Genomic DNA, 15595 nt, shown 5'->3' with positions numbered 1-15595 from the left:
TTTTTCTGTAAATATTTTATAATACATTGGTTCAGTACTGTAAAAATCCAGTTGGAATTTTTATTTAGGTTGCATTGAATTTATAAGTTAATTTGAAAAAATTGACACTTTTATAATGTTAATTCATACTCATCCAAAACTATGGAATATCTTTTAATTTATTTAGATATTCTTTTTTGTACTTTAATAACAGTTTCAATTTCTTCCTTTGAAAAAAATGAATTTTTTTGAATTCAAAAACCTTCGAATTCAAATTCACATTCTTTGCTAAGGTATTTCCTGGCTACATTACATTTCTGGTTACCGTTGTGAATGGTAACTTGTTTTCTATCATATTTACAAGTCGATTATTGCTAGAAATGCCGTTGATTATTGTAAGTTGATTTTCTGTCTGGAAACTTTATTAAACTTTCATTAGTTTGCCTATTTTTAATTTTTCTAAGTAGATGGCTCATTGTCTGTAAATGATGGTAAAGTTTTATCTTTTCTTTCAGTCTTTATACATTTTCTTATTTTTGTTACCTTGTAGCATTGACTAGTATAACTAGTACTATGTAACAGTGTATTAAATAGTATGACTCTTTGTTTTGTTCCTAGTATTAGTTATCTATTGCTGTGTAACAAATTACCTCAAAACTCAGCAGCTTAAAACAACAGTGAACATTTATTATCTTACACAGTTTCTATGGGTCAAGAATTTGGGATTAGCAAAGTTCGGTGGTTCTGACTGAGGTCTCTCCTGAGACTGAGGTCAATATGTCATCTGAAAGCTTGACGAAGACTGCAGGATCTGCCCCCAAGGTGGGCCAGTTCACATGGCGATTAGCAAGAGGCCTCAGTTCCTCACCTTGTAGGCCTCTCCACAGGACCACTTGAGTGTCTTCATGACATGGCAGTTGGCTGCCCCCAAAGTGAGTGGTCCAAGATAGAGTGATCTACAACAGAGCAAGGCGGAAGCCTCAATGTCTTTTATGACCTAGTCTTGGAAATCACACTCCATCATTTATACAATATCCTACTGGTATCGAGTAAGCCCAATTGAATGTGAAGGGGAACTGCATGAAGGTATGAATATCGGAAGTCAGGGGTCATTTGGAGGCCATTTTTAGGGTCTGGGAGGAACACCAGTCTTAAAGAGAATGCTTCTAAATGTTTCTCTTCAGAATGATGTTCGTTGTAAATTTTGGATATATGGCCTTTATCAATTTAAGTAAATTCCCTTTTATTCCTGGTTTGTTGAGAGATTTTGTTGTTTAATGATTTATAAAAAGTGAAGACAGTAAGAGGTGGGTGGGGCAGCAGCTTTACAGAAGATTATATGTGACAAGGCTGCATGGACAGAGCCAGCTTTGAGTCTCTCCCCCAGTCCCAATGATAAGCAAGAGGCGTTGGCCCAACACAAGCCCTCTGTGGCTGAAGAACTCTGGAAAACAGCCTTTACTGCCTTGGGAGACTTGTCACAGCTGTTTTTTTCTGTTTTCTTGCAGTGCCCAAGACAAAGATTTTGGCCACTGGAGGGGCATCTCACAACAGAGACATCTTACAAGTAAGTGCTGGTAGCAAGCCCTGCACTGGGGCCTCCTACACGTCTATTACCTCTAAGAGCCAGACACTCAGCAATAAGGATTGCCTATGTTCCCACTCCTGAAGAGATGGGGGGCTCACAGCTCACACTCTCCCGGGAAGCCAGCTCTATTGCCTTACAGCTCACGCTGTGAGCAGGTTCTCTCTTATACTCAGGTGAAATCCACTGCCCTGTATAACTCCACTCTCTGATACCAGCACTGGTAGGAAAGTGCCTGTCCTACAACATGGCAAACCTTCTGATATCTAATGCCAGCATTCTTGTCTACCTCAAGGTTTCTCCCTTCCAATGTAAACATCTCTAATTTTCCGTTTCTCTTGTAATAGAGTTTCTAGACTTTGTCACTGTCTTTCTAGTCCTCTGTTATGCTGGAAATATATGACCAAAGGTGGAGTCAACCTGCAGATGTCTGACAATGAGGCTGTCACATCGTGAGGCTGTCAGTATTTTATTGGAGTACTGAGCATTTTTGGATATAGCCTCATGCTGTCTTAGCTGTTTGAGTAACTGCATCAGCTGTTGACTTGTAGTATACCTGTCTTAGGTAAGATTCTATAGAAGCAGAGCCTGAAATGGGAATTTTTATACAAGTGATTTCTTGGAGAGTGCTGCCAGGAGAAATGGATGCAGGTAGGGCAGGGGAAGAAGGAAAAACAAGGATGTGGTTTTAGCTGGAGTCAGCTTCAGTTCCATCCCATGGGGATATCTGGAACATGAACTATACCACAGGCTTGGTTCCACGTTGAGTAAGGGGGCCAACTGGCTGCCCTGGGGAGAGGTGAGAATAACTTCATGTGAGAGGCAGCCTCTGTTCATCCAAGAGCAATTCTTTTGAGGAAGGGCATCTGTGAGCCATCAGCAATACTCACAGCATCTGGGGGAGGGGCGCACACTGGTTCAATGAAGGGGATCCAGATGGAGCGTCAACGGCATCTAGTACTACACTACCTCTGGTCAACTAAGACTCCCAAATCTTTTCCATGTGACCTCCTCTTAGTACTGGTCCTCCATTCTAAATTCATGCAAATCATTTTTGGAAGCTAAATGGAAAAGTTTATTTTTATCCCCATAAAACATGCCTTTGTTAGTTTGGGTTTGTTCGGGCTTGTTATATTAGTCTGATACCTAGCCGTCTCCACTCTGACCCTTTGCTAAACATACTTCCTAAGTCTTCCTCCTTGTCTGTGATAAAATGGTTAGACAGTGCAGGGACAAGTTGGAGAGCTGTGGCCCTCCACTACAGACTTCTCCCAGGTCATCCTGACCCTATTATCACCGGGGTGGCATGGCCAAGTGTATTTCCTTTAAGGCAGTAGAGGTGAAATGGAAGGCATCAGGAGACATACGAAGAAGGAGCCTGGAAAATGCATGCCAAAATGTCCGTGTTCCCTCTGAGGAAAACTCTATTCTTTCCAGGTGCTTGCAGATGTGTTTGGTGCCCCAGTGTATGTCATAGACACCGCCAACTCAGCCTGTGTGGGCTCTGCATACCGAGCTTTTCATGGTAGGTCGATGGATGGGGGACAGAGGCCTCTGGAAGAGGTTGGAGCACTGGCTGGGCTGAGGAGGCTAAAAGGGGAGATTGGGATATTCCCATTCTTTAGGGCCATTGGAGTCTTGGGGACATTAGCTTTATTTTTCTCCAACCCAAATCCTCTGTTCCTTTATTCTCTGCTTAAAGTAGGGAAAGAGAGACAGGGTCCTAATTGAATGAGGCCTGGTCAGACTGAGGCGTAGCACAGGGACATTTTGAAAGGACACAGGGCGTGCTTGAGGGCACACAGGCATGGGTCTGGACAGCTGGTGGGCAGGAGAGATGGATGACGTCCAGAGCCATCTTTTCAGCAAGAACAGGAAGTTGAGACAAAGGCGAAGGCTTCAGAGCCAAGCAGTCTAGGACCTTGGACAGCTCCATGGGGGCCCATTGCTCTCAAGGAGGCCTCGCTGAAACTCCGGATAACACAGGAATCTCCCCCATCTAGGCGACTTCTGGCCGGAGCAGCACATGCCCACAAGGGCGTTCTTCCTCCTACTGTTCTCTGCCTGTTCAGGCTGCTCCTTCGGCTGCCTGTGTACATCCAGGGCTTTGTCTTTTCCCTCTAGCAGTTCCATTCTTCATGCGTTTACTCTTAACTTTTTAACACACTTATTTAAACTTATATTTTTCTATCAACATTGAGAATTAATTAAGGACCATAGCCTTCTCTTAATAATTAACCTCTTACTCTTTTATTCCCCTCTCTCTCCACGCTCTCCATCTCACCCCACCTCACTGCCACCTCCTGGATCACCTCCAAGATCATTGGGCAAGATTGTTGCGTTTTCAGTTAAACTTTACATCATATTGGCTTTTATTTGCATTTACCGATGAGATTTTCTTTCTTTCTTTTTTTAAGTCCCTGCAGTTTGTTTCTCCTTCTTCATTTCTATGCTAGTTTTGCTGGAATATACAACCGAAGTAAGTTTTTAAGAGAGAATTCAGTAGGTGATCATTTTCTGAGGCCTTATATGTGCAGTGAGGGCTTTGTTCCACCCTCCCAAAGAATGCTACCTTGGCTGAGCAAAGGACTCTAAGTTCAAAATACTTTTTCTCAGAACTTTGGAAGCACTGTTCCATAATCTTCCAGCCTTCAGTGTTGCCCATGAGAAGCCTGGGATCCACTTCCTATTCCTCCTTCTGCTGAAGCAGGAAAGCAATGACCCTTTAGGGATGCCACTGCTCTGCTGCACTGCGTTTCTTTTTTATTTTCCCTTTTCTGTGCCTATTTAGTTGTCAGAGGTTGCCTGGGGTACTGCCCTGCTCTGCCTTAGAAAACCAAAGCCTGGGCTAAGCCCTAGCACAACAGTTCCCACCCTGAGGCGTATCAGCCACTTTATTTGGAGATCTGGGGATAAATCTCACACGCAGCCAGTCTGTGGATGAGTGAAGAGAGGACTATGTCTTTTGACTGAGTCTTCCGCTGGCCACCCCTCCCCTCACCCCAGCCGTTCATCAAACAGCTCTGAACTGGGATATTCCATCGTTCAGTTAGAAAACTGGGCCCCTCATCTTCAGGGGGCCCTCCTTCACTCTTGGTGGTGTTGCATTTCCCTGTCAATCTGATGCTAATCCTTAAATTGCCTGGAAATTCCTCACTGTTTCTTGTCTACCTCTGGCAAGCTTCCCTCTTTTCCAGCCCTGCCACTCATTTGCTTGGTGTTTATTGAGTGCCTCCTTTATGTAGGCAGTGTGCTAGGCACCAGGGCTCTGCTGGAGACTCAGTCCCTGGCCTCACAGAGCTTCTGGCTCAGCAAGGAAGGGACCTTAAACCAATCTGTGGCCAGAAATTGTGAGAAGTCCCCAGAGGAAAGCAGATGGTACTTAGGGCTGGAGGGTTAGGGAGCCTCCTGAACAAGTGATATTCTTAGCTTCAGCTTATCTGAGGAGAAGAGAATAGGTATGTGAAGGGAGGGGAGAAGAGCATTCTACATAGTGAAAAGGCTCTGAGGCAGAAGGAATTGTAACACTCCCAGGGTGGCTTGAATGCGGTGAGTGACAGGGCGAGTGGAGCAACGTGAGGGAGGAGCGGCAGGCGGACTCTCCCGTTCTGTCAGATGTCAGGCGTTAGCCTCCGGTTACTTGACAGGCACTATCACAGCGAGCGAGACAGACGAGGCTTGCACTTGAAATTTTTCTTTCTCTGTCTTTTTTTTTTTTTTAACATTTTATTGAGGCACAATTTATGTGACATAAAAATCACCCAATTTTCTGTGTACAATTCAGTAATTTTTAGTAAATTTACTGAGTTGTGCAGCCATCACCATGGTCCACTTTTAGAACATTATGTCGCCCCAGAGATAAAATGCTGTTTCCAGTTAATGTCCTGCATAAGGTGCACTGATATGAAATGAGCCTTTCCTTCTAGGCCTTGCAGCTGAAACAGATGTCCCCTTTTCAGAGGTTGTGAAGTTAGCCCCAAATCCCAGATTAGCTGCTACCCCAACCCCAGGAGCTTCTCAGGTAAGAGACCATCAGAATTTGGTCATAGCATTTGCATTGTGAAAACCAACTAGGTTCTTTTTTCCAAAAGGTAAGTTTTTCTTTGTTACCTACCTTGAAGTTGATGTGCTCAACTAAAGGGGAAATTCTACTTTTTTTTTTAATTGTCAAGGAAGCAGAGGAAAAGAAGCCAGGTTGTCAACTGAGATTCACAGGTCCTGCTGATTTTGTAGCCCCAGGGGTCAAATAGATTGCTGGGCATATCTTCATTGCTCCGAATGCCTCAGGGTGGGCCCTTCCATTTCACCCAGTTACAGAAGCCACTGAAACACTCTTCACCTAAGCACAAGACGTGCTGGGTTTCTAGCACTCAGATTGGAAGTCTGGATCCAAGACAGTTGTGCAGTCACTCGGGCCAGGAAGTACCTATGAAGTCAGATCCTACTTATTACGGGTTGGATTTCCCAGAAAGCAGCCTCTGAGATGTGGATTAGGATGCAGGAGATTTATTAGAGGGCGCTCTTGGGATCTACATATGTGGAAGGAAAAAGGAGGAGGCAGGACTGAGCACAGGAGGAGGTGACCTGCAGTGTAATCTCACTGGAGCCCTCAGCCCATCCTGCAGGAAGTTCTTAAGCTGGGATGACCCTTTAGAGTTTTACCCTGTTGGGTGAGGGGGCCAGGCCTTTACACCATGGGGTACCATGTCAATCAGTCATTGTATGCAGGTTACCTCAGGATGGGGTAAGGCAGCTCTCCTTTAGCTGAAACAATCCCCAAAGAGGGCTGTCAGCTGAGGGCTGGGAGAATAAGTTCTTCCTTTCTGAAAGGCAGTCTGGGTGGTACGCCACACATCCACTACACCACTCTTCCTGTTTGTGGAAGGTTCTTGCAGCCCAGGCGCAGGGGCAGCACAGACAGAGCGCTTTATTACTCACAGTACAGCAGGCAGCGTGAGCTTCATGCTTGCATCGGTTTTCCTTGGCCCTGAAGTGCATGGGATGATGTGGAGTGGGCCCAGGTAGATATGTGCACACGCTATGTCTGTGTCACAACTGAGGGACCCCAAGCTTAGGAAACCCCCAGCCTTATAAAGGAGCTGCAAACCTGCCCAACCTTTGCCCCCAAAGGAGATATTATCTTTATTATCCTGGTCAGCAAACAAATTTTCTCTCTGCCCCAGAGGGTAACACTATCTCTGTCTTCCAAGACTGTTTGCTATACAAACATCCTTAAAAAGATAGTCTGGAACTAAAGCTGTCACCAGAGGTATAGAAACACCATGGAGAATTATCTCCCAGCATATCTTGGAAGCAGAAGCTCATGTTTTCCAGGTGACCAGATAACCCACATGTAGGTATGCCCAAGCTTCTATTATTTTCTGTTGTGTGTCCTTATGTTTGATGCAGCTCAATGCAGTGGAAAGATCCTACATTGAGATAAAAGGTCTTTGGGTTCTGATTCTTATTCTGCCTCTCCCTCACGATGTGACATTCATGTGACCTTGAGCAGCACTCCTCATCTCTGAACCTCTGTTTCTTCATCTGTGAGGTGGGGACAACATCTCTCCTGCCTTCTTTTAACCTAATTGTGAGGCTTAAAAAGAATCCTTGACTATAATGGCTTTATTATGTAACAGGAAGGCTGAAGGTAGTTGCCGGTGTTGGTTCAGTGGTTTAACAATGTCAGGGCTCCGGGTCATGTTCCCTGAAGTTCTCCAGGTCAGCAGTGGACAGTGGGAACATCAGGAGAGCCACATGTGCCATTTTAAATTTTTCAGTTGTCTCATTTTTTGAAAAGGTAAAAATAAATGACTAATTTTAGTAATATATTTTATTTCATTCAGTATGTGCAAAATATTGTCATTTCAACATGTAATCAATACGAAAAATTGCTAATGTGATGTTTTACATTCTTTTTTTTGTATGAAGCTTTTGAAATCTGGTGTGCATTTTGTGCTATAGCACTAGTCACGTGTCAAGTGCTCAAAGGCATATGTAGCTTGCGGCTGCCATATTGGAGAGTGCAGCTCTAGATGTTTCCAGAATGATCACAGGATGTCTGCAGCTGCTCCAGACATCGTGTCTCCCCACAACTGTCTTCACTGGTGGGAGTCAGAGCATGGCCTTGGCAGAGTCTCTCCTCACACACTTCTTGCTCATCAGGGAGAGACAGATGGGTCTGTACCCTCAGCTCCCCCACAGACGACCACTTGGTCATCTGGTCAGCCTTGGCTGTAAGAAAGGCTGCGGTAGAGTCTGGCTCTTTCGTCCTTTCTGGAAGGTGACCAGCAAGGAAGAAGGTAGTTGGGGAGAGCTTTAGGGCAACAAATGGCTGCATCTGCCACATTACAGATAGCAAATACTCAGTGTATGTACCGCCACTGTCCCTGGCTTGCCCGTGACCAAAGTCACTCACAGCTCATGAAACTCTTTACCATTATATCCAAGTATAACCTTGGAATCCTTCTCAACACCAGTTTGCAAGCAGTGACACTCTGTCATTTTTGGCATAAGTGACCTATTTGAGGACTGGACTGTAAACTCTTCAGAGCAGGGCAGCATCTCTGCTTTCTGTCTATGGCAGCTACAGCAGTGCTGTGCTGAAGGGGAAACTCAAAACAGCAAGAGTGTTTTCTTTCTCAGCTCAGCTGAATGTTGCAATTTCCTCCTTGGAGAAGAAAATCAAAACCCCTTCCATCCTCTGACGACATTCGCAGAGCTGCTCCAGCTGCACCAAGAGTGGCCCTACTTGCATAATCAGTTACTAAAGTATTTGATGTTGGAGCTAATTAAGCCAAATTAAGAAGCAATGGGATTGCCATGAGCTGCTAGTGATGTTTATGAGTCCCAAGGAAATCTGAGTCCCTCAGTCTCAAGTGTATCTTGTCTGTAAGACAACATGTGCTCACCTGAAGTGTACCTACATTTCTACAGAGCCACAGGCAAAAGCAGCTTTAAAGAAAAAGGAATGAAGGATAAGAATGTGAGGTTGTATTTCTTTCTGGTCTTTTGTCCCTTGTTGGTTTTGGTTTATTACACAGCACACTGCATATATAATTTTTTATCCCATTTCTTTTAAAATTCTGCATTACAACATAAGTATTTACAATCTTAAAAATGCATATACACATTATTTTTTATGACTGTAATATTTGATCTGGCAAATGAAACATAATTTACTTGACCATTTGAGAGTGGTTGCTTCCAGTTTTTCAATTATTATAATTAACCCCGTGTGGGTAAAGGGTTAACAAAACCTTTTCCTATTCTGCATGAGAATTTGACCTTTGCTTAACTTTTTTTAAAAATTTTTATTGAGTTAATGATAAGTTACAATCTCGTGAAATTTCAGTTGTACATTATTGTTTGTCAGTCGTGTTGTAGGTGCACCCCTTCACCCTTTGTGCCCACCCCCACCTCACCTTTCCCCTGGTAGCCACTAATCTGTTCTCTTTGTCTACATTTTTAAATTCCTCATATGAGTGGAGTCATACAGAGATTGTCCTTCTCTATCTGGCTTATTTCACTTAACATAATTCCCTCGAGGTCCATCCATGTTGTTGCAAATGGGACGATTTTGTTCTTTTTTACAGCTGCGTAGTATTCCATTGTATATATATACCGCATCTTCTTTATCCAGTCATCTGTTGATGGGCACTTAGGTTGTTTCCATGTCTTGGCTATTGTCAATAATGCTGCAGTGAACATTGGGGTGCATAGGACTTTTGGAATTGCTGACTTCAAGCTCTTTGGATAGATACCCAGTAGTGGAATGGCTGGATCGTATGGTAATTCTATTTTTAATTTTTTGAGGAATCTCCATACTGTTTTCCATAGTGGCTGTGCCAGTTTGCATTCTCACCAGCAGTGTATGAGGGTTCCTTTTTCTCCACAACCTCTCAACATTTGTTACTATTAGTTTTAGGTATTTATGTCATTCTAATGGGAGTAAGGTGATATCTTAGTGTAGTTTTGATTTGCATTTCCCTTATGATCAGCAATGATGAGCATCTTTTCATGTGCCTATTGGCCATTCGTATATCTTCTTTGGAGCAATGCCTGTTCATGTCTCCTGCCCATTTTTTGATCGGGTTGTTTGATTTTTGTTGTTGAGTTGTGTGAGTTCTTTATATATTATGGATATTAAGCCTTTGTCAGATGTATGACTTGCAAATATTTTTTCCCAGTTAGTGGGTTGTTTTTTTGTTTCAATCCTGTTTTCATTTGCCTTGAAGAAGCTCTTTAATCTGATGAAGTCCCATTTGTTTATTCTATTGTTTCCCTTGTCTGAGAAGACGTGGTGTCTGAAAATATCCTTTTAATACTGATGTCAAAGAGTGTACTGCCTACATTTTCTTCTAGAAGCCTTATGGTTTCAGGTGTCACCTTTAGGTCTTTGATCTATGATCTATTTAGGTCTTTGGTCTATTTTGGTGAATGGTGAGAAAGAATGGTCAATTTTCATTCTTTTACATGTGGCTTTCCAGTTTTCCCAGCACCATTTGTTGAAAAGACTTTCTTTTCTCCATTGTATGCCCTCAGCTCCTTTGTCGAAGATTAGCTGTCCTTTGGTTAACTTTTTAAACTAGGTTTCCTTTGGGACTTATTAAAAATGGATAATAAATTAATAAAATTAATTACATGTCATAAAATTAATAAAGAATGTCACAGGCAACATTACTTATGTAAAAATGGCCTTTAATTGGGAAACTGCAGCTGGAGTAGGAAAACCATAAATACCTGATGGGAAGTCATACTTAGTGCTTTTCTGAGTGCAGTGACGTCTCATGGGCATGTCTCTTGCTTATGGAGTTGTTACAAGAGATAGACCTGTGAGACACAAAGTTTCAAAGCCAAGGTGGTTCTTGCACCTGTTCAATCTGGATTTCGTCTGCTTGTACCTGAGCTATAACCTGGGGGGCAGGAAGGGGAGAAGGCAGGGAGATGAAGAGACCCTTTCCTGGACACCTGTGCAAACTGCTATAGGGACCACTACATGGTCTCCCATTGAAGAGGAGCACCTGCAGCTACTGTGCCAACAGGTATGTTTCGCCAGTGTATCCTTTTGAGGGCCAAGGTGTGGCCCATGGTAGTCTTATGAGTCTGAGTGTTTAATGGTGTCTAAGAAGGCCCTTGGTTGGCCTAGCACCCTACATTTAGGATTATTTCCTTAGGAGAGCTTTGCAGTAGTAGCATAATTAGGTCAAAGGCAATGGGAATTTTTCAAGCCTCTTAATGCAGATGTAAAGTCAAGTTTATTTCCAAAAGGGTTGCACCACCAACTTCCACCAGCTGTGCAATAAGACAGCCATTTCCAAGTACCTTCATCAGAATTTTTTGTAATTTTGTAGATTTGGTAACAAAAATTTGCTTCTTGTCATAATTTGCATTAAAAAAAATCTTAAACTATAGGTTTGAGGACTACTAGCATTTTGTCTTTTGTGAATTGACACTTCTTTTCTTTTTTTGCCTAGCAAAAAAATTAAGTTGCAAGTAAATGGGATGTAAAATTTTAAAATTGCAAGTTGCAAAAATGTGCAAGAGACACCTCCCTCTCCCCATTCTAAACTGTTCTTTCCACCCCCCAGGTCTACGAGGCCCTCCTCCCACAGTACGCCAAGCTCGAGCAGAGAATCCTGTCCCAGACCCGGGGGCCTCTGCAGTGAATTCCACAGGCCCAGGCACCCCTGTTAACCCTGCCTGCCCAGACTCACTGATCCTACTTGGAGATGAGGCCCTGGACAGTAGGGATCTTCTTCCTTGTTCCAAGCGGCCCTGTCTGCCCACCTGACTCCTTGCAGCGTTGCAGCCCTGCGCGGGACCACCTTGAAGTCCGCCTTAGCACATCTTCCTGAACATAAATAGGCTACTTGTATCCCTGGGCCCTTGTGCCCAGAGGTGGAAACCATCTCTCTTTTCCTGTCTTTTATCCTGGGAGGCAGGATAACACTGAGTCTGGGATATGTCCAATAAAAACTATGACTTTCCCCTTTTGAAGCCCTCCTCCATACCCTGACCCACATTTCTCCCATCCCGTAACGTGACCCCACTGTCCATCCTCTCTCCCACACCCTGACTCTTCAGCCGTGTCTCTCCCACACTCTGAGAAAAATTGCCACTGGTTGAGAACCACTGACTTGGAGGCTTGATCAGATGCATATGTGATTATTTTCCTTTTTATGTAAGACATCTTCATACATGGTGTTATATTCTTCCATCAGGAGGCACATAATGCCACGTTTTCTCTCTTTTTCTTTTGATGTTGAACTGGCTCCATTACTTCACTCAGGATATAATTTTGTTATTCTTCATTTATTATCTGGGATTCTTCTATATGAGAAACATCCCCCATCCAGTTATCCAGTTGGTATTGTTTATATAGGCAAGGCAGAATAGATGGATTCTTTCCTCTTGATTCACCAGTTTTCAAAATAATGAGTTGGTTCCCGAACATCCTCTTATAGCAACTAGATTTTTATTTTTAGTATTAATATGGTACATTTAATATTTTGTCTTAATCCATTGTAGTAGTTATTCTTAGCCTGTCTTCTTTTTGATAGCCATTGTCTCCAGCTTTTCTCCTGCTTTCCTGATCTCTAATTCATTCTTCTTCTTCAGTGATACTTCCGCTCTGTCTACTCCTTAATTGTTGCTAGGCCCCAAATCTCTGTCCTCATCTCTCTTTCCCTCTCAGTCTATCCTCCCTTGTTGGATGATTTCATGTATTCTTGGGCATCAACTCCTACTTATATACCAACAACACCCAGATCTGTGTCTCCAGCCAGAACATTCCTTGGCATTCTCACAAGGGTACTTCAGATTCCACTTATCTTCCCTTGCCCTTCCCCAAACCTCATCCTCCAGAGTTCCTCTTTCAGTGAATTAGCACCACCATCCATCCATTCATTCAGGAACCCAAACCCAAAGTTCAGATATCTTCCCTCTTTCCCACCTCAAATCAGTCACCAAGTGATCTTGGTTCTTCCTTCTAAATCTCTCTTAAAGCAATTCCTTTCTCTTCATCTCTCGTGTTTTACTTTAGATCCCTTATTGCTTGCTCAAATCATTGCAAAAGCCTCCATAGGAAGTCCTCTGTGATCTACTTCCTGCAAATCTTCCAGGTTTTTCTTCTGTCATAGACCTTGTCTAAGTTGGGACTCTGGTTAAACCAAACTGCTTGTGGTCTCATCCATAGTGGCAAAATGCTGCAAACAGGTATGAGACCTGGTGGATCAGAGCAGTGGCTAGTGGGAGGTCAAAAGGAAGGAGTTTAGAAGGTGAGTGGGACCAGAGACGTCACTTCTGAGAGATACGAAGTCGTCTAGAAAGGGAGTGGTGTCCCATGCACGCTTTGTGGGTGATAGGAAAAAGGGAACAAGAAGCTGAAGATGACAACCCATCAGATACAACAGCAAGTCAAAGATTCCTAAGAAAATGGATAACTCCCCCCACCCACTAGCTGGACATTGCTTATTAAAGAAATTTTATATTATTGACCAACAGAAAAGGGCGCTCTTGGACCAAGAAACAGCTACTGAATCTGTTCCCCATTTTGCTTCTGCTCCCAGAGTTGCCTGTTGTTGCTTCCCCTATACATCAACATAAATGGAAAAAGAGGGTAGTGACATCAGCATCATGGCAGAGTGAGTTGCTCCCTGTCTCTCCCCTCTAAGTTACAACCAGTAGGACATTAAGAACTACAAAGTCCTAGACAAACAAAGGACTCTGCACAGCACACCAGAATGCCTGAGAGATCCATATGTCTATACATCTGAAGGTGGGTGGACTGTACCTTGTGGGGGCAATGGAACCAGAGAAGCAGTGATGGCAGCTCCTGAGACTGGAGGCTCCAGGAACTACAGCAGTACCTGTGACCCACTCTCCTCCCCCTTCCCCAGCGGTGGTGCCTGTGACCCTGGCCCTCTCAGCAGTGGGGGCTTCATCCACGACCCCAGTGCTGCTGGTAGCAACGGCAGTGCCTGTGACCTAAGGTTCCAGGAACCACTCTGGCACCCAAGACTAGAGACTCCAGGAACTGTGGTGGCACTCGTGACCCCAGGAACCCCTCCTGCTGTGGCACTGTCAATGTCAGTGGCATCTGCTACCCCAGCACCCCCAGCAGTGGTGGTGACACCCATGAACCCAATGCTCCCAGCAGTGGTGATGCCAGCACCCCCAGAATACCCAGGAGCAGCTGTGTAGGCAGGGCACAGCAGCATCAGTGGCTGAGGCTACAGTAAGCCTGGTAACAACAGTGGAGCCCACAGCCATGGTTCCCCTAGCTGCAGTGGCACTCATAGCAGCAGTGCCTGCAGACCCACCAAAGCTGGACATAGTGGAGGTGCCTGTGACCCTGGCTCCTGCCATAACCTCCCCCTCTCCCTACCACAGTGGGGAAACCTGTGACCCAGGCAGCCCAGAAGCAGCAGAGGTTCCTGCCAGTCTGGTGACCCCAGTGGCGATGCCCACAATTGCAGCAACACCATAGCAGTAAGGCATCAGCAACCTTGGAGGCATGTGAAGCACACCAAAGGCACTGATGATACCTTTGACAGAGGCAGTGGAGGGTGGAAAGTGCAGGCTCTTAAATACAACCAGAAGCAGCTCAGAATCAAAGTAAACAAAGCCTTACCTAAATAAGAAAGGTGTTTGCTATTATAAGTGCACTGGCAGAGGAACAATTCATCAAGCACCATGAGAAACTATAGTAACTTGATATCACAAAAAACAATGACAATTTTTGAGAAACCAAACTTGAAGTCATCGAAGATTGTGATCTAACTGATAGAGAATTCAAAATAGCCGTCATGAAGAAGCTCAGTGAGCTACAAGAAAACTCAGGAAGACAGCTCAGTGAGATCAGGAATAAAATTAATGAACAGAAGGATTACTTGACCAAAGAGATTGGAACTCTAAAAAAGAACCAAACAAACTCTAGAGCTGAAGAAATCAATAAAAGAGAGGAAGAATAAAGTAGAAAGCATTGGAAGTAGAGGAGACCATATGGAAGAGAGAACTAGTGAGCTCGAAGATAGAAATCTAGAAATGACTTAGGTGGAAGAAGAGACAACTAAGATTTTTTAAAAATGGAGAAATTCTATGAAAAATATCTGACTCAATTGGGAAAAGCAACATAAGCATAATGGGTATTGCAGGAGAAGAGGGGGAGAATGGAACAGAGAGCTTATTTAAAGAAATAATAACTGAGAGCTTTCCAACCCTGGAGAAGGAACTGGATATACAAGTACATGAAGCTAATAGAACATCTAATTATCTCAGTGTAAAAAGACCTTCTCCAAGGCACACTATATTAAAGTTGTCAAAAGTCAGTGACAAAGAAAGAATATTAAGGGTGGCCAGAGAGATAAAAACAATAACCTACCAAAGAACCCCCATTAGGCTATCAGCAGATTGCTCAGCAGAAACTCTGCAGGCCAGGAGAGAATCAAATGATATATTCGAAATATTGAAAGATAAAAATTGTCAGCCAAAAATACTCTATCCAGCAAAATTATCTTTCAAATATGTAGGAGAAAGATAGGCTCTCCCAGACAAACCAAAGCTTGAGGGAATTCATAACCACTAGACCTGCCTCACAAGAAATCTTGAAAAGAGCTCTTCTACCTGAAACAAAAAGGCAAAGGTATGCAAAACTTTAATCAAGATGATAAGTAGATAGAATCAGAAAATTGCAACTCTCTATATCAGAATAGGTTAGTAAACCAATTATAACAAAGGTTCAAGGGAAAGAAAGCATTAAAAATAGCTATAGCCACTTCAATTTGGTAATAAACAATACAAAAAGGGATACTTTGTGACAAAAACATAGAAGGGGAAGAGGGAGAGGATGGGGTCTTCATAGGTGTATGCAGATAAGATGCTATCAGCAGAAAAAGCACTATCTCATCTATGAAATCGTTTTTATACAAACCTCATGGTAACCACAAAACAAAAATTCGGAGCAGAGTCACGAAACATAAAAAAAGAGGAAACTGAGAAACATTACAGAAATTGATGAACTGAAATGGC

The 15595-nt window shown here is 43.4% G+C and overlaps 1 protein-coding gene across 4 annotated transcripts in view; it reads left to right on the top strand.

Moving 5' to 3' along the window:
• The window catches only part of XYLB (xylulokinase), a 78264-nt gene that overhangs the window by 46610 nt on the left and 16059 nt on the right, over window positions 1-15595 (top strand). For 2 of the 4 annotated variants that reach the window (XM_001488267.5, XM_070237967.1), the window contains 4 exons: window positions 1488-1546; window positions 3002-3089; window positions 5491-5585; window positions 11155-11553. In XM_001488267.5, coding sequence (XP_001488317.2) covers window positions 1488-1546; window positions 3002-3089; window positions 5491-5585; window positions 11155-11232 — 320 coding nt within the window. In that variant the 3' untranslated portion in view covers window positions 11233-11553. Of the gene's footprint in view, window positions 1-1487; window positions 1547-3001; window positions 3090-5490; window positions 10609-11154; window positions 11554-15595 lie in introns of those variants that run through there. The other 2 variants (XR_011426972.1, XM_070237966.1) reach the window with 2 other exon arrangements.

This window comes from Equus caballus, chromosome 16, assembly GCF_041296265.1.
Source record: "Equus caballus isolate H_3958 breed thoroughbred chromosome 16, TB-T2T, whole genome shotgun sequence".
NCBI lineage: Eukaryota > Metazoa > Chordata > Mammalia > Perissodactyla > Equidae > Equus > Equus caballus.
This window is presented reverse-complemented; position numbering and strand designations above follow the sequence as displayed.